The sequence below is a fragment of the Aptenodytes patagonicus genome, chromosome 1 (assembly GCF_965638725.1).
Source record: "Aptenodytes patagonicus chromosome 1, bAptPat1.pri.cur, whole genome shotgun sequence".
NCBI classification, from domain to species: domain Eukaryota; kingdom Metazoa; phylum Chordata; class Aves; order Sphenisciformes; family Spheniscidae; genus Aptenodytes; species Aptenodytes patagonicus.
The window spans coordinates 117,423,758-117,443,376 of NC_134949.1; the positions used below are offsets into that span (position 1 = coordinate 117,423,758).

At 37.0% G+C, this 19,619-nt stretch overlaps 1 protein-coding gene across 1 annotated transcript in view; it reads left to right on the top strand.

The window, feature by feature from the left end:
* The window catches only part of NCAM2 (neural cell adhesion molecule 2), a 330,359-nt gene that overhangs the window by 264,859 nt on the left and 45,881 nt on the right, over positions 1–19,619 (top strand). The window contains exons 13-14 of the mRNA XM_076352315.1: positions 14,590–14,709; positions 16,627–16,748. Coding sequence (XP_076208430.1) covers positions 14,590–14,709; positions 16,627–16,748 — 242 coding nt within the window. The remainder of the gene's footprint in view (positions 1–14,589; positions 14,710–16,626; positions 16,749–19,619) is intronic.

The following is a 19,619-nucleotide window of genomic DNA, read 5'->3' on the forward strand; positions in this document are numbered from 1 at the left end:
ATGTAAGAAGCAAAAGAACTGTTGTTGAAATCATCGTTCACATCAGCCTTGAGGTCTTTGCTTTTTCACAGTAGTGAATCTAATAAAAGACACATTTGAGATCACATTTTAGTCCCTTTGCTTGTCACTGAGAGGATGACCTCTGATGATAGCAGTCACCAGGAGCTGGTTTATTCTTACCTCAAATGGTGATGGTTAGCTTTTTGCCAGCTCCTGCATTTGGTAACAGAGCAAGTAGAGTCTCTTTTTCTCACACTTTGCATCCTCCAGAGTTGAAAATTGCATGGGTTAGAGGAATGAAAGGCAAAATTCCTGTGTTATAACCTGCTTCCTAGGTAGCTCCTAAGACCTCAGCAACGTACCTCGATAATGGGACAATTAGTATTAACGAGAGCTTCCAGTTTAAAAAATCTGGTCAGTGATAATGTACCATTCAAGAGAAGCGCATAGGAGACACTTTTGTTGGCATTCAGACTAAGTAGCTTGTTTGGAACATGAAATTGAGCAAGTAAAATAAGTTGTTTAGAAAAGAGAAAATCATACATTCCATTTCTAATAATGAATTCAGTGGTATGTTACAGTACATAATTCTCTGTACATAGGTAAAACCGAGCAAAGATGTGTAGATTTGATATATGTTGTTCTGTTTATTACTATTAGTACGCAGAATTATAATAAAATTGAAAAGCGTTGGAATTTTTAATAGCAGTCTCAACTGAGATGCAAGGCTTGCTAACATATATTAATTTACCTATTAAAAAACCCTCTACTTGTCTGAGCACAGTATTAGAAATTTTCATTCCTTTGTGCTCTGCAGATATTCCTTTGGCTTAGCATTAAGAATTCCTGAATTCTTGACATCTGTCTTGGAGCTTTGAAAGAGTACGGGTATATTTGTAGTAATGAGTAAAGAGTAAATAATTTTCTTAGGTATTTTGGGTCCATCTGGTTAAGAAAGGCCATCTCTTATTTGTATCTCTAACACAGTGCAGTTTTGTAACACCATAAGAAAACTAGTGAATTGCATGAAACGTAAGAAAACTATTCTATTCTGTTCTAGTGAATTACATGAAACATCTTAAATCTGTTGCAAAGTCTCAAAGGAACAAAAAGATCTTTGTAGCTCTGCAGAACTTGGCTGACAATAGGAAGAAGGTGCAGGTGTTACAAGTAAACTGCTGTCATTTTCTTAGACTTGGAAGGCATTTTCTGTGAAGTTGTTTTGCTTTTTTTTTTGTGATAAAAAGAGAAGATCTTTGGACCAGTAATCAGTTATTAGTTTAGGATAAGTTGTTAATTTAGATCTGAGTTATACCCTGTTCTATGAAAAGCAGTCATCAGGAGCTTACCCAGCCTTACCAGCTTCAAATGGCAGTTGTATCACACTGAAAGAAACTTGCCTGTTCAGCCTTTTGAAAAAAGATCTGAGCTCACTCTGTGAAGTCAGTCAAGCGGAGACCAGCTCCAGCTAAAGCTGTGCACCTGGGCACAGGTCTGCCCTCAGATTGGCCAGCCCCGTTTGCCAGTGACTATGGTGACGCAGAAGTGTGGAGTCAGCCTTGACTCTAATGGGAGGGCTCACAGACACACCAAATGTCAACATATTACAAGAACGTATACCAAGGTCTCCCATAGCTGCCTTTCTCAAACAGTAATATGGTCCTCAAAACTATGTGGACTTGCTACACCATTAGCCAGCGTATAGGCATTCGACCTAACATATTCCAGATGCACCACGGAAACTACTCTGGACTTTGCACTTAGAATATGAAAGGATTTTCTGCTATGAATTCAAGTGAGGCCTATGTCGCCTCTTTCTCAAGATCTCTCAGTAACAAAGAACTCACGGGTGGAGTTCTGAATGTAGGAGACCCTTTTCAACTCCAGCTTTGTGTTGCAAATTTCAAATGGGATATTAGCTCACAACAGGATCTCCATTATAGGAACAGCAGAAAAATGGGCAGGAAAAAACTGAAATAAAAGTAATTCTTTCTGCCCTACAAGGGAGTGTAAGAGATTCTAGATTCTGGCATATATGAGGTAGGCTGGGATAGGACCCAGGTTGATTTATACAATTGAAGAATGAGAGAAAGTGGTGAAACTGTAGCAAGCATAGAAGAAAGGAAGGTATGCACTCATAGCTAGCGCCCAGCCTCCCCCCATAAAATATACTCCCTCCTTCAATAATCCGGCGTAGATTCCAGACCTTGATACAAGACAGGGAATACACAGTGGCATTAGCTAAAATCTAACCACCAGCACGTTCTTTTAGTCTAATAAATGAAATCCCTGTTCCCCTGAGAAGACCCTGTTTTATTTTCTGGGTCATTGTTGTGGTTTAACCCCAGCCAGCAACTAAGCACCACACAGCCGCTCACTTACTCCCCCCCGGTGGGATGGGGGAGAAAATCAGAAGGGTAAAAGTGAGAAAACTCGTGGGCAGAGATCAAGACAGTTTAATAGGTAAAGCAAAAGCTGCGCACACAAGCAAAGCAAAACAAGGAATTCCTTCGCTACTTCCCATGGGCAGGCAGGTGTTCAGCCATCTCCAGGAAAGCAGGGCTCCATCACGCGTAACGGTGACTTGGGAAGACAGACACCGCATAACTCTGGACGTCCCCCCCCTTCCTTCTTCTTCCCCCAGCTTTTATTGCTGAGCATGACGTCATATGGTGTGGAATATCCCTTTGGTCAGTTGGGGTCAGCTGTCCCAGCTGTGTCCCCTCCCAGCTTCTTGTGCACCCCCAGCCTACTCGCTGGTGGGGTGGTGTGAGAAGCAGAAAAGGCCTTGACTCTGTGTAAGCCCTGCTCAGCAATAGCTAAAACATCCCTGTGTTATCAACACTGTTTCCAGCACAAATCCAAAACACAGCCCCATACTAGTTACTATGAAGAAAATTAACTCTATCCCAGCCAAAACCAGCACAGTCATCTCCCAGTAAGCATTGTTTTTAGCTTTGACGGATGTTCAAAAAGAGAAAAAAAAAGGGATAAATGAAACAGCATAAATGATCTTAATAAGGGCCTTAATTGCCCTTCTGCAATGAGATTAACACAGTGATTGGTTTACTACGTAATGTAGTATAGTATATTCACCCAATAAAGTATTACTTAGAAGACTTAATTATATTGTCTTTATGTGTTCATATTTCCAATAGAAGTTCAGGTGTATTCAGTGGCCTGGAAATTTTTGTTATAGGAGAATTTTAAAATTAATGTCTACAGAAAAAAAAATTATGGAAAGGTTTAACTTCATCAGACTTTATATTTAGCAGTGTAATTTGTACTATTAAAATTGCAGCAATTATAGTCACATAAATATTTAACAATGAATCCTCATGCTGCTACACTGAGAATATTAGTCATATGTTAGCATTTTGAACAACACCTTCTTTTTGCATGATTGGGGGAATATCTGGTAGCAGTCCAAATCCCCATTGATTTTACTGTATTATTTTATTATTTTATAAAATGTTTTAAGTGTAGCCCTTTTCAAGTGGCTGGCTGTTTCTTCAAGCAGTAGACTTTAAAATCCTTGCATTAAGAACGCACAATAATTTTATAGCAGAGGAGAAAATGGGATTCCAAGAACCAAGGTAGTATTCCCCTTTAATTTATAGAATCATGGAAAGATTGGTTGCAAGGAACATCTGGAGTATATCTGGTCCAACCTCCTGCTTGAAGCAGGACTGGTGCTGCTCCAGGTCTAACTCAGTCTTAACCCCCAAGGATGGATCTTCTTAACCCTCTTGTCTTGGTGTAACCTGTTTCAGTGCTTCATTTCTCTCCCAGTGTATAAGTTTTTTTTAATATCTGTTCTGAACGTGCCAAGCTGCAGCTTGTGACTGTTGCCCCTGTTATGCTATTTGCCACTGTTGAGAAGAGTTTCACACCGTTGTTTCTGTCTCCACTGTGAAGGGATGGTAGGTGACTGTTCAATCACCCCTTGGCATTCTCTTCATCAGACTAAACAAGCCTCGGCAGCTATGTATTGTTCATGTGTCCTAGGCTCCTCTGCTTGGACCCTGTCTTGTTTCTTTTTGTTCCTGGACACACAATCCCAGGTTTGGCCGTACCAGCCCTAACTAGAGTGTGACAATAAATTTCCCTCAATCTGCTGGCTCCAAATTTAGCCCAGGTAGGCAGTCTGCCATGCTGGTGGCAGTGAGCTATGGAGCCTTGTCTGGATGCGTTGGCCTGCTGCATGCATCTGTTCCTACACGAGCCTTTCAGCCTGACTAGAAAGACCCTTTCACCCTTGCCCCAAAGACCTACAGTTGTCTTTGATCTAATCGAGGTTTCTATTGGGCATCTTCTTGGTGCCTGCATGGGTGACCATCAATGAATAGGGTCAGCCAGATGAGACTCTGCAGTATCTGCTTCTGCAGCTATTTTACCTTCAGTTGAATTAGAGAACTGGGATTTGGGCTTGTGTGTTCTAAACTACAAGAGTGTGATCAGTTCTTCTAAGGTCTGAGCTGAAGTTCACCAGTCTCCAGGAGATTAATTTCCATAATTTTGATTGACTTAAGTTGATGCTTCTAAATTTTAGGATAACAAAAGATTAGCCATTAATGGAACTTGTATAATTTATCACCAAATAAATTTCAACACTTCAGAACACCCACAATCTTATGCACAAAAAAATTTGAAAAAAGTATTTCTTAAAAGCTGGTTCTAAAATAATTGTTTGTTTAATAAATAGAATGAAGGGCTAATGAGTACTTGGAGGATACCTGACATTTTAAAGGTTAGGTTATTCAAAGAGCATTTGTTTTTGAAATGCATTTAATTTGTGTGGTTTTAAAGCTCAGAATGTATTTCCATTTTAGCCTATTGAATTGTGTAAATAATCGGTTTATTAAGTATGCCTTTGTTTTGCTTAACAAGATCTTCTTACAGGGACTATCTACCGTTTCAAGCAGTCTCTCTCCCAGACTTTAAATATGGTGGTACCTCGTAAGTTTTTAATTGTCCATTCTTTCTTTCTCCTCTCCTTTTCCCCTTCTGTTCCCTTCTCTCTCCTCCCTTTCCTATTTCTTCCCCTCCATTTGCCTTCTTCTAAACCAACATCTAATGTGTTTGTGTACATTACAGTTAAATAGAATGTAATCAAAATAGCCACATAAGATATCTATAAAAGAACAATACAGAAACAATTGAATAAAAATGGTGTTGTGTCAAACCTGAAGAAAGGGAAGCTGACTTGTGGAGCAAAGTATTGGGTTATAGAAGAATATAACAAAACTAAAGTAATTAAAGAGAAAGGAAAATTTGCCTACATCAGTTTTAAAGCTGATAATACGAAAAAATCAGGAAAGTTAGGACAAAAAAGGTATTATTTTATGGATAGTCAATATATCTATTACATACTTCTATATATTCTCATTATGTATTTAAAAATTCTCATTTTATACTGTTAGAAGATTTCTGTATGGAAAGGAAGAATAGCAATTTGGAATAAATAGTGATACCTCACGTGTTCTCCTAGAAATTTTGGCAATTTTTAACTATGGAAAGTTTGCTTTTGCTAAAAGTGCACAAAAAACATTAGCATTAAAAATAATACAATTTTTAATAAGAATCTCTTCTCCTGACCTATCCCACCTTGCACGTACATCAGACTAAGGATGTGGAAATATCTTCAAACCTTTTCCAGGAAAAGAAAGACCAAATATGAGAACAGGAAGAATAGAGCTTCATTATGGTAGGCAGACTTAACTGAATAACTGAATAACTAAATAACAGAAAGAGATTTATTATACAGGAAGCTGAAATTGCAAGGGATAGAATGCAACGAGAAAACACTCTGGATTCACACTGTACTGGAGTACTGTAAGCCAGGAGAATTGGCTGTATACATTCCTGTCCTTTGGGTTAGGCTATGGCATACTATTATCCAAGTCATCTGCAACTTCAGTGAACTAGAGAAAATAGCAGCTAAGAAAACTTTAATTAGCAAACAACTGAACTACAGATACCTGAAGGAACTACTTCAAATTTACAAGAACTATTTTGATAGTAATCCTAAAGGATTTTGCCCTACACTGAAAGTAATGGAGAAGTACAAAGCATTTTAGACAGCTATAGGATAAAAGTAAAATTAGCATGGTTTTGTTTAATTTTAAATTAGAATGTGTTTGAAAAATAAATTCCATTTTATTGGTGATAAGAACCAAAATCTACCAAAGCTAGATCGTAGTTGCACAGGATTGTTGAAGGGATAAAAGGCTAATCAGTACAAGTAGCAGAATTTGTTCATTAAATATTCTGTATTACTGTCAAATAGATATAACACAAAACTTTAAAGAAGATATGACGATAATATGGGCTTTTTATCAATGGGAGTACAAATATCTTTTGTAAGCCTATAGCCTAAAAATATTACAAACAATAATTTTTCATTTTTCTTAACACTAGTTTCTGTAAGTGAATTATTTGATAAGCAGTTCATGCAAGTATGTTTCTGATCTGAATAAGGTTATGAGAACAGTTTACTGATACAACGATCCATCTCAGTAAATTACTTTTGTTCCAGGAATGTTTCTCCTAGGATTTTTTTTTTTTTTTTTTAAACTGTGTGCTATGCTGTGATTTAGATTAAACACAGGTTGAATGAAGGTTGCTTTTTATATAAATAAGCTAGAAAACAAGCTTCTAAAGAAAACCTATTCATTGTTACATCCTAATTATGTTAAACGACAAAACCCATCTTCTGTGTTCATGCTGATTCAATATATTATAAACTATGTTGTCAATCCACAAATTTGCTCTTTTCTAGGGCTTTGGATTACAGTTTTGCTTGCTTTATTTTCATTAATTTGTAGTACTGTACATTTTATAATTATAATTGTCCCATAGATTACTTAATCTTTTCTTATTAGTTTTATTTCAATAAAAATAAGTATCAAAGATAATCCCCTGGATGACTGTAGGGTGCTGATGCTACTTCTGGTTCAATTTGTATACTGACATCTCAGAATCCTACCCAATAAAAATAAAAATTAAATATATGGAGAAAAGGAGCTTAACAGGGTAATTGTGTTTTGGGGCCTGTACACAAAATATTAAAGCAATTTTTGCCAAGTGCAGTTTTTAGATCCACTACTGAAAAATATTTTATAAGGAAATTATTCATGTTAGTGAACATTATATTAATTATACCTGATCTACCACACTATATATCTTTAGTCACAGGTAATTGTTTATATTCACAGTTAATTAAGCCACTACAACTTTTTTTCCAAAATAATGCAGTAATTATACATTATAGTGCAAAGAATGATGGAAATTTTTGACAGAGCCATTCTCTCTGATTTGCAAAATGGTTACATTTGTTTCTGAGTATACATTTTAAGAAATGACTTAAGGCTTGAACCTCTCTCCATTTATATTAATGGAAGTTATGCCAATGATTTCACTGGCAGTAGGATTCACTACTGTTATTTTTTTCATATAATGTGCAACTTGAAATATTTTCATTATTAAAGTTAATTTATTTATGTTAGTTGAATTCTGACATTATAGCCAGATGTTTGAATCAGTATTTATGAAATTAATTGTTATTTGGGCAAGGCAGACAGATGGAACTGAGACAGTGTGACTGTTTCTGCATATGAATAAACATTTTGCCTATTGTATAGCAAAATCCTTTTTTATTTTTTTTATTGTATTTCTCCCTCGTAGGAATTTCTAACTTCATTTTGTCAACACTTCTGTGAGCTAACTCTGTGAAGCTCAGCTAGAAAAGGAGTTTTTATAGTCTTCATCCTATTGTGTTAACACATAGATTAAACAAAACTGTGATGCTCATCCCAGGCAGACAGAGGTTTTGGGAGAAGTTCCTCAGATTGTGTGACATCTGCAAAAGTCTGAGACATTTGTACAGAACCTTAATGCTATACTACTGTAGGTTCCTCACCATTCTCCTCACATGTCTTACTACCATAGGTTCCTCACTGCTCTCTTGCCGTGTCTTTTTCTTCTGTCCTTAAAAGAACGTGAGTCATCATCACAGAGAGAAACGTGTTTAAGCTTCATAAAAATGCTATTTATTTTTTTCTCTGAAAGAGATTCAAGTACTTTCAGGGGACTCAGTTTTTCCTTGAGAGTAGTGAAGTAATGAGTAAAAGGTGCAGCAAAATGCTGCTAAGTCAAAACACTCCACTTACTAACCTGCACTGTATTTGATCTGCATTCAGTCTGCATAGTAATAGAGATTCAGACCAGAGGGAAAGAAATAGGAAAAAAAAAAAAATCCTAAAATTTGTATGTTTCTTTGACAGAAATTTCACACTGCTGCCACTATCTGAAATATATATGAGTGATTATGATATTTCAGCAATGATATATCTCAGCTACTTTGTTTCATAATAAATTTATATCCTACTTTAGTTAGATATGACATCCTCAAGGGCTTGAATTTGGAACTGGAAGAACATTGTTCTATGCAACAGGTAGCTCTCCAATGAGAACTATGTACCGATGTGATATTTCTGTTAATTAACCTCATATAAGATCTACTTTGGGATTAATGTAGTGTAACTGTACTATTAGTTCCCCTAACCTTCCTTGCTTTGGTGATGGTTTATGTAATATATCACTGTCTTTTTCTGAGGTAGATTTCCTTTGGTGAAAAGACAATTTAATATGCCAGACATTTCCCCTCTCATTCTACTGTAATAAGGTAATATAAACAATCTACCCCTGGACCAGAAAATCAGCTGGGAATTTTTGTTTTGATTGACTCGGATTTATGGTACAATTTATTTCACAGCAAATCTTGTGTCAGATGTTGTTTTCCAATGGTTCATCTTAGAATTTAGAGTTTGGGATCATTAAGGTTGGAAAAGACCTCTAAGATCATCGAGTCCAACCGTCAACCCAACACCACCATGCCCACTAAACCATGTCCCTAAGCGCCTCATCTACTCGTCTTTTAAATACCTCCAGGGATGGGGACTCAACCACTTCCCTGGGCAGCCTCTTCCAATGTTTAACCACTCTTTCAGTAAAGAAATTTTTCCTCATGTCCAATCTAAACTTCCCCTGGTGCAACTTGAGGCCATTTCCTCTTGTCCTATTGCTTGTTACTTGGGAAAACTGACTGACACCCACCTTGCTACAACCTCCTTTCAGGCAGTTGTAGAGAGCCATAAGGTCTCCCCTGAGCCTCCTTTTCTCCAGGCTAAACAACCCCAGTTCCCTCAGCCACTCCTCGTAAGACTTGTGCTCTAGAGCCTTCACCAGCTTTGTTGCTCTTCTTTGGACACACTCCAGCACCTCGACGTCCTTCTTGTAGTGAGGGGCCCAAAACTGAACACAGTGTTCGAGGTGCGGCCTCACCAGTGCCGAGTACAGGGGCACCATCACTTCCCTGGTCCTGCTGGCCACACTATTTCTGATACAGGCCAGGATGCCATTGGCCTTCTTGGCCGCCTGGGCACACTGCCGGCTCATGTTCAGCCGGCTGTCAACCATCACCCCCGGGTCCTTTTCCGACAGGCAGCTTTCCAGCCACTCTTCCCCAAGCCTGTAGCGCTGCATGGGGTTGTTGTGGCTGAAGTGCAGGACCCAGCACTTGGCCTTGTTGAACCTCATACAGTTGGCCTCGGCCCATCGATCCAGCCTGTCCAGGTCCCTCTGTAGAACCTTCCTACCCTCGAGCAGATCAACACTCCCGCCCAACCTGGTGTCGTCTGCAAAATTCCTGAGGGTGCACTCAATCCCCTCATCCAGATCATTGGTAAAGATATTGAACAAGACCAGCCCCAAAACTGAGCCCTGGGGAACACCGCTCGTGACCGGCCGCCAACTGGATTGAACTCCATTCACCACAACTCTCTGGGCCCGGCCGTCCAGCCAGTTTTTTACCCAGTGCAGAGTCCACCTGTCTAAGCCGTGAGCCGCCAGCTTCTCTAGGAGAATGCTGTGGGAGACGGTGTCAAAAGCCTTACTGAAGTCAAGGTAGACCACATCCGCAGCCTTTCCCTCATCCACTAGGCGGGTCACCTGGTCATAGAAGGAGATCAGGTTGGTCAAGCAGGACCTGCCTCTCATGAATCCGTGCTGGCTGGGCCTGATCCCCTGGTTGTCCCGCACATGCCTTGTGAGCGCCCTCAAGATGAACTGCTCCATAATCTTCCCCGACACTGAGGCCAGGCTGACAGGCCTGTAGTTCCCCGGATCCTCCTTCCGGCCCTTCTTGTAGATGGGCGTCACATTGGCAAGCCTCCCGTCGTCCGGGACCTTTCCCGTTAACCAGGACTGCCGATAAATGATGGAGAGCAGCTTGGCGAGCACCTCCGCCAGCTCCCTCAGCACTCTCGGGTGGATCCCATCCGGCCCCACAGACTTGTGAGCATCCAGGTGGCATAGCAGGTCATTGACTGCTTCCTCTTGGATTATGGGGGGTTTATCTTGCTCGTCGTCCCTGTCTTCCAGCTCAGGGGGCCGAGTACCCTGAGGATAACTGGTCTGCCTGTTAGAGACTGAGGCAAAGAAGGCATTGAGTACCTCAGCCTTTTCCTCATCCTCAGTGACAATGTTGCCCCCCGCATCCAATAAAGGATGGAGATTCTCCTTGGCTCTCTTCTTGTCATTAATATATTTGTAAAAACATTTTTTGTTGTCTCTAACGACAGCGGCCAGATTGCGTTCTAGCTGGGCTTTTGCCTTTCTCATTTCCTCTCTGCACGACCTAACGAGATCCCTGTACTCTTCTTGAGTCGCCTGCCCCTTCTTCCACAAGCGGTAAACTCTCCTTTTTTTCCTGAGTCCCAGCAAGATCTCCCCGTTCAGCCAGGCCGGTCGTCTTCCCCGCCCATTCTTCTTATGGTATATGGGGACGGCCTGCTCCTGCGCCTTTAAGACTTCCTTCTTGAAGATCGTCCAGCCTTCCTGGACCCCTTTGCCCTTCAGGACTGTCTCGCAAGGGACTCTCTCAACCAGTGTCCTGAACAGGCCAAAGTCCGCCCTCCAGAAGTCCATGCTATCTTGATAGCAGTTCAAATTCTACAATAATAAAGTAAGCTTTTCTAGCTGAAATGCTTACATTCTGTATTTAAAATAGTATGGAGTTCTGGATTTTTGTCTATCATCTAATCTATCTAATATAATTTTTTTGTGGGTTTTTTTTTTTTCTGTACTGTGTTCATCCTTTAATTTTTTAGATTTCCTTGCAAATTAGAAGAATCTGTATAATAAAAAATAAGGACTTTATTTTTAATGTTGCTTAAACTTTAGGATTCTTGCCACAGAATGGGTTGAATTGGGTTTTTCTATTCAGTAAGGTTTAGTACTTCTTGGTTGCTGTGTTTCTTTTTAAATTCTGGTCTACAAAATTAAAAAAAAAAAAAAGTTTTTTCAATACCCTGTCAAAAAACCTCTCTATGCAGTATATTGAAACAAAACCAAAATAACTGGTAACTTCTTGTGTCATGATCTCCTCCAAGGGTACCATGTAACTTGCGGCCGCCCTGTCTGTCTTCTTGTAAGTGGAAAACACTAAGGTCTGAGATGTTGTTCATCATGTTAATTGAGCCCAGCAATACCTGCAGAGTTCACAAGAGAATCTTCTGGTTTTTTTCTCTTCGGAATAGTTCTTCGAAGTCTACTCCTCAATGTAATCAGTCACTATGTGAATAATCCCAGCAAAATCAATTAGACTACAAAATTGAATATGTCAGATAAATCATGCAGATACTATGATTAGAAAGACAATATAAAACCAGAAGCAGGTAGATAAGACAGGTAGAAAAACACTGAAAATTTCAGATCATATTCTGAAAGAAATAAAGGAATTTCACTTTCAGTATATTTGGAACTTGATATTTTCCAAAGAATATGCCAATGGCATAATTCACACATACAGTATGCAGTGGACCAATTTTTTCACATTCATATACTGAAACTCCTATGTTTCTTTCAGAATATTATTTGAAATTTTACAGTTAATTACTTCAGTGATCTTTGAAAACTGTAATCAAAATACCATTGTGACCACAGCTGTGAGCTATGGACTCCTGTAAGAAGAGTTTTGTTTGTATATGGAAAGATGAATAACCTGATTTTATACTTAAATGACAAATATAGATCTTAAAAAAAACCCAACTATATTAAGTATTTTCTTCCATTCTCAACATATTTCAAAAATGTAAAACACTTAGCAAGCAGTGAAAGCTTTCACTACTCTTAGATTACTTTTAAGCTCTGCACTTTTGTTACATGCTGTGGGATAGTTCCTTAATCTTACTTAATTATTCTAAATATTCTTTTACAACTGGAGTATTTAAAGTGTTCTGATCAATAATGGTTCTTTCCTTTTTTTTCCAGGAGGACATAGTTATATTTTTTTTTTTCCTATGTATGAAATATATCCACATCATACCATCACTGATACCAAGTGGTTCCAGTTTTTGAGGACATATTATGCCATCAGATTTAGTTGGATTAATTCCATAAATGTATTTGTAAGAGTCATTGCATCTAGACACATAGTGCTGTGCAGGGGATTCTAAAGTAGACACTGATTCTTTAAGTACTGCATATATAAGTAATTTTATTCTTTTAGATAGGCCCCAGGAGTCACTCAAGAGTTTATAGAATCGGATCCTTAGGTTTTACGTAGTTAACGCATTCACATTTTATTAAGTGTAGACTCATAGTCATGCTTTTATGTTGTTTCAATTTTTAAAACTTTTACAGTAACACTAATTTTATTATGCCCTAAGGTTTATTTTCAGTTAAATTATACAGCCTTGGAAAGTAAGCATGGCTGAAAGGCAAGTCAAACACTGCTACTGCTTGGTTTAGGTTTTAAATTTCATCTTACCATAACTGAATGTGATATGTCATAATCCTTCTATTCTCCCAATTCTGTTCTTATTCTCATGATGGTACTTTATTTTTTCATGACATGGTTATACTTTATAGTTTGATATTTTTAAATCTCATGAAAATTAAAAAGCTAAAATGTGCTGGAAGACATACAATTCCACTGTTTTGTTTACAAGGAAGCAGTTACCATGTTTCAATGGCAAATTCAAGCAAAGTGCTCATAATAGAGTGTGAAATGTAAAAGTTACTGTTTTTCCAAAATTCATTAAATCCCTTTAGCTCCACATGTAATGGGACCTCTGTCTGTCTGCTGCAGAAACTAAAGAAATAGAAATTCTAATAAATCGGGACTCAAAAGAATAAGAGAGTACTGACAGAAATAATTATACTTTCATTAAATATAGACTTGAAAAGCAAGCCTAAAGCAACTATTAAAATACTTCTCCATAATGAAAAAAACTAAGCTCCCTAGAAACTGAGAAAGAGACTACTGGCTCTTTCTTGAGACATTACAGTTCTATATCCTTTTGTAAGATAATACAGCCCCTGCTTTTCTGGGCAAGACAAATACTGATGTGCTTCAAGTAAAGTCCATCCAATTTATGTCCATTCCCCAGTACGAATCTGACATCTGGAGAGCTCATCACAGAGCTGGCAAACAGCAAGCAGGCAATTGCTGTAGAGACAATAAAAGGAAGCTGTCTTGTAAAGGCAGGGTAATGATCCAAGAACTCTGTATGGATCGAAGCTTCCAGGTGCATATTCAACACTGATATTAGTAATATACAGTACTATGGTAATATATAATACCGCATTCCCATAAAAGATCCTGGAATCCAACATCCCTTTCGTGGATTTTGTTTCTAGACTTGTTGCTGTATGTTGCAGCAACAATATTCTCAGTGCTGTACAATATTCTTTTTGGGAAGTTTTCCCCCCTGTTTTCTGCTTCTGATAGCATCTCCAGGTAGAATCCTAGGAATAGATTCAGGCTGTGTGAAAGATTGCTGCCAGGGATTCAGTCTTGATTTGTGAAAGCATGTCCTAAGTTCAAACCCGTCCGCTTCCCAAATCACTTTTTTTTTGTTATAACTTAATATGCATTTCCATACACCTTTTCTTAAATATGTACCAACATGCCTAAATCACTTTCAGGTCCTTAGTAGATAACTCAGAACTCTTCCTTTCATCATCACAGCCACCTGTCATTTTAGGTCTTTAATACATGGTTGAACTGGCAGAGCATAGCACCAGTAATTTACCACTAATGTGCACGTAGATGTATCTAGGAGTGTAGACTGAGGACGCTTGATACTGCTTTCCATGAGGGAGAAATGGCAAGTTATGAACTGTATGAAGGTGGCTTGAATGTGCATCAGATGCCCATTGCCAGCTAGGAGAAAGGAAACTTCCATAATTTTTTGCCAGATTCATGTCTCCTGTGCTCACAATCTGGACATAAAATATCAATCCCCATCAAGGTCCTTAATTGTTGCCTATGGCTTCTGTAACACTGACATTAAATTTCTTCAGAAGCATAAATTGCTCGGTCACAACAATGGTTTTATGCAGATGAAGAAAAAACGGCTATTAGCACTCAACAACAAAGCTAAGTTTGGAACCATGGGACTATTAGAAAATGGGACTCTAAGTTGCAAGTGAAGCAAAGAAATTATTAACTTTGTTGACTTTTTTTAAAATTTATTGCTTCATCAAATTTTGTTCCCATATTTTTTCTTCCCTTTCCTTTAGCAATGGTTGTTCTCAGCAATTTGGAACCAAATACGACATATGAAATCAAAGTAGCTGCTGTAAATGGAAAAGGGCAAGGAGAGTATAGCAAAATCGAGATCTTTCAGACCTTACCTGTCCGTGAGTAATACCTGTGCTATCAAATGAAAATGTAAATTATTATTAGAATATGTTATCTCCAGATCAGCTAATAATTTCAAGTATGATTCACTGTGGATAATATGTTTTATATTTATACACTGCTTCCCAGCGTATAACATGTCTTTACATTGTTTCTCAGAAATTGTGTTTTGTTCCTCTTATTCCCTCCACCTAGTAGTAAGAATGAACTTAAATTAGATAATTTCTCCCATTATCTATATTTTTGAGACTTAGACAAATCTTTGTTTAATATTCAAGAGCACAAACCATGAAAGATATTAGATTAAGGACTTTTTCTAATTTACACCCAGGGTATTATAGACATCTGTGAGAAATGAATTGGCGCTTTCCAGAGACATTTCTTCAGCAAACTATGCTGCCACAAGTTTTGCAATTATCAAGACTCAAACAGAAATCTTAAGCTATGGAAAAATGATGAGAATAAATTGTTTTAACTATGATTACATGCAAATGATAAATGCTAGAAAGTCATTTCTATGTTTTCAGTAACCTTTATAGGCAAGAAATTCAGATTTAAATATTAAGGGCTAATGAAAAATATTTTTCTCAAATTACTTTTAAATAGAAACAATGATAAATAAATTAAATATGAAGGGAGAAGAAAAATGAAGGAACTACCAGATGGCACTGTAGAGTACTCAAACAGATATACCAAAATACATCAGCCACTATCACTAGACTAGTCTCTCATAAATCTTTTGCAACTGAACTGTTTTCTGAGTAGGGCGTTACTCAATATAGTTAAGAATACTGGCCCTAATGGAATGAACAATAAAAGTCACACGACTACAAAGAACATAAAATATTTCTGTGTTACTGTATTATGTTCTTATTGAGACATTTCTTCTGTTGAAAACCAGTAGCTTGGCAGCTTTCAAATTTCTTTTTGATTAAAGCATATACATATTTAAATATATTGAATGACAGATAAAATAATTTGCTATTATTCATATGGGACGTCATACCTGATAAAAAAGTGATAGAAACTGATAGAAATTATATATATGATATCTGATAGAAAGCTAGGCAAATTCTATGTTGAGATCTAAGTCAATTTATCTTTACTGTGATAAGGGATAAACACAAATATTACAAATATTTCTAAAGGAACTGTAGCTCTCTGGGTGAATGCAAATGTACAGAAATTTTGAAGATAAGACACTTCAGTATGACAGCACATGTTCATTTAGGATCTGATCTAAAACTTTATAATAGGCATTGTGTATAGAAATGATAATTGGTCTGTAAATTTCCATTAGAAAAGTGGCTTAAGCTGGATATTAACACTTCAATTGTACATTTAAGGTTATTGTTATCCTTTCATTACAGAGAAAATTGTTTTTGCTATTGGAAATCTTATTCTTTATATTTATTCTTAATATAGACTACTCTAAAAGTATCTAATTTTGCCTTGGCACATTTATCGAAGAGATAAGTTAGCTAATATCTGTTTTTACAATTTAGATCTCGTACATGGGATTAAATCTTATGCGTAAGGTTGCTTTCCTGTAAGATAGTGTTACTCTTAAACTCCAGTGTGACTAGCAGCTCACCAGCCTTGCTGAATTGATGGCTAAATTATTTCTGAATTAAATGACATTTGAAAGTGTCAAAAGTCACAAAGTCTCAAAGAAACAAATACTTCTTTCATACTTGACATAATTTTGTTTCCTTGTGTGAGAGAATTAATCTATATTAGAACATATTTTAAGCAAAATATTTAACACCCTTATTAAGGATGTTCTGCAGTGCTTGGAAGGATCATGTTGATTTTAAAGATTTTGATTAAAAATCTTGTGGACAAGCTCCCAGCTGCAATTTAAGACTTATCTTATTGCTGAATTATTATTATCTACTGTTTTTTCCCTTGTTTAGGGGAGCCAAGCCCCCCTTCAATTCATGGACAACCAGGAAGTGGCAAGAGTTTTAAACTTAGCATAACTAAACAAGATGATGGAGGTGCCCCCATTTTGGAATATATTGTCAAATACAGAAGTGTAAGTATTTCAGTTAATCAAAATAGGTTGGTTTTGCTTAGTAATATCTGCTTTTAATGTAGAGAAGAGTGTTGATATGATTTGAAATGTAACAAAATGGTTTGCATACTACAAAAAGAAAAAAAGGTTTAGTATAATATGTTTTCTCGTGTGACTATGTAGCTAATGCCGGATTATTAAAAAAAAAAAAAAAAAAAGAAAGGAAGGCACCCTGCTCTTCCTAAATGCATAACTGAAAGTTCATTCTAACAAGAAAACTATATTCTCTGGTTTTTTACATGGTAAATGAAGAACATTCATGTTCAGCTCTCAAAAGTGCAGTAAATTAGCAGACATTAAAGTTACATAATTAAGGGTTGTTTGAACAGAAAATTATTAACCTGTTACAAATGCATCTGTATAGATAGATAGCATCCTGGAGATAGAAAGCTATATTCCAGTGCTCCATGTTAATTTTAAATGAGATTAATTATCTGATCATATTTCATATTTTCTATCTTCCTAGATTCCAAGGGTCAGCTTAAAAAAGCCAAATAATTGACAAATTGTTAGGACTTTCATGAGTGTCAGTGTACATATCAGTTCTTTAACAACCATCGTGCAGAGTTTATTGGTCTTCTGTCAGCTAGAGTCTGATTTGGTGTTCTCACCAAATCTGGCAAGCTTAAAAAACAGGCTCTTCTGCAATGTGTAATTTCTTTTTCTATGAAAAAAAATTGTGTTTTTTTTTTTAATTATTAAAGTAGCTAAAATATCCTTTCTTTCCTGATATACTATGTTTAGAAATGATTGGGTTGAAGAAGTAACTATACAGCTGTCGAGAGCAATGAATTTAATTAAAACGTGTGCATTTTCTAATAACTTCTTTGTATTCTTTTAGGAAATTTATACTACTTTTATCTGACTAGACCCGGTAAAAAGACATTTTACCAGAGTGCAATAGCAGATTTACATGTCCATTTCGACAGTCTAAAAGAGATTGGGAATGTAACACCAGATATTTAGACATGTTAAACGGAAGATAGTGAGGACTGTATTTAACAGAAATAAACAATATTTGAGAAATTAAATGCAGAACCTGTTTTAGTGTTCCCAAAAAAGAAAAGCCAATTCCTTATTTTGTAATAGTTTTTGTCACATTTCCTGCTGTTTCCTATAATGTAACTTTTTGATGATATTTCTGGGATTATCCAAGTGCTAAACCTGGCATGTAAAATGATTTTCCTAAGCTAAGTATGACCAAAGAAGATTGGTAGCTCCAAATCAATTGAGAAAACTTTGGTGGAGTTTTTAAGAGTAGCCTGAGGGCTACTGCTGCTATAACCAGCAGTTATTCTGATATCACTGATCCCTAAATCTTAATTGACCTTCTTAAATGACTTTCAGTCCAGTGAGTACAGTTGGCATAAAAGAAAAGTAATTGTAAAGAAGAGAGAGGGTAGTAAAATATGCACTACAAGATACAATGCAGTTTCGTGGGATTGACCTTCCTAGTTAGATTACAATGCCTCTAAGTATTTATAATTGAGAAGATAAGAAAATAAACCATTTGGATATAACATATGCATGCAGTATATGGAATTTAATCTGTTTCTGTGATTTAAGCAAGCTAAATGATTTTGGATCTATCCTGAGTATTTTTGGAAACCTGATTTTGATCTAGTGTTTTGACTAAGGTACAATATTATAGTATAAAAGATCACTTTTCATGTGTATTGTTGAAAGATAAATGTACAGTTTAAGCAGGAACTGGAAACTTAATAGGTTACTGAAGAAGATAGCTTTTACTTGGACCTCAAATCCATAACTCCTTAAGCTTCAAATTGAAAAAGCAATTTGACTAAATTAAAGGCCTTCCTACAACAAAAAAGCACAATAATTTTTTGGTGTTTTAATCAGAATGAATGGATGCTATTTAAAGTTCTTAATTATCTGTTGACTGCTTCTCTTCTATCATCTTCCCCATTGGTCATATTTAATTAGCTCTCCTATAACTCTTGCCAGCCTCATTATTAGCACCTGGACCAATGTATTTGCTTGCATGTTTAAAGAGCATATTAGATAACAAGCTATACATTAGTGGCTTTTTCTTTGTGTTTCATAGCAGCTTATGTCTTATTAAGAGTCAGTTCCCTCATATTTAAGTTTTATACAGGTTTGTTTGTTTGTTTGTTTTTTTAAACTGGGAGAAGGACAGCCTTTAACATATTATAGCAATATTATAGCCTGGTTTAGGGCAATTGGTAAGTTTTGTTTTTCTGTGTTTCATTCTGTCATATATTGCTTTCCTAACATCAGTTTATTCATATTATGGGCAGGACTTACTAACTATAATCAGATAATAAGAAGCTTCACATTTTGTTCTGTATTCCAGAGAAGTAGGTACTGTGCAATTTTTATGAGTAGCAGCCTCAAATTGATTCATGCTGTTGCACAAAGTCAAGAGAGGCTTACAAAGCTTCACTGATGGAGTCTGAAGCTGATGGCATACCTTGACTTCAAAGTTACCTTAGGAAAGAATAGGAGGAGAGAGAGAAAGAGAAGGGAAAACTGCTCCCCAGTAGCCAGCTGGGAAGAGCGGTGATGGGGATTCCCTAGACAAGCATCCTGTCCGATGCAGGAGGTGAGCCCCCAACCACATTTCTCATAGTAACTGTGTAATTTTAGTGGGGACTGACTCAAGCTCCCCTTTGGTTGTTCCTGCTTATGGCGCTATTAACGTTGGTTGGGGCACACATGATGATGTTCTGGTGTTGCACAATGGATGTTAAGCTTCATGCATGCAAATTACTGGGGAGGTGTGTACTGCATTTGTAAATGGCTATTATCTGCAATGTCATTTACCAAGTACTATAATAATAAACTAAAAGC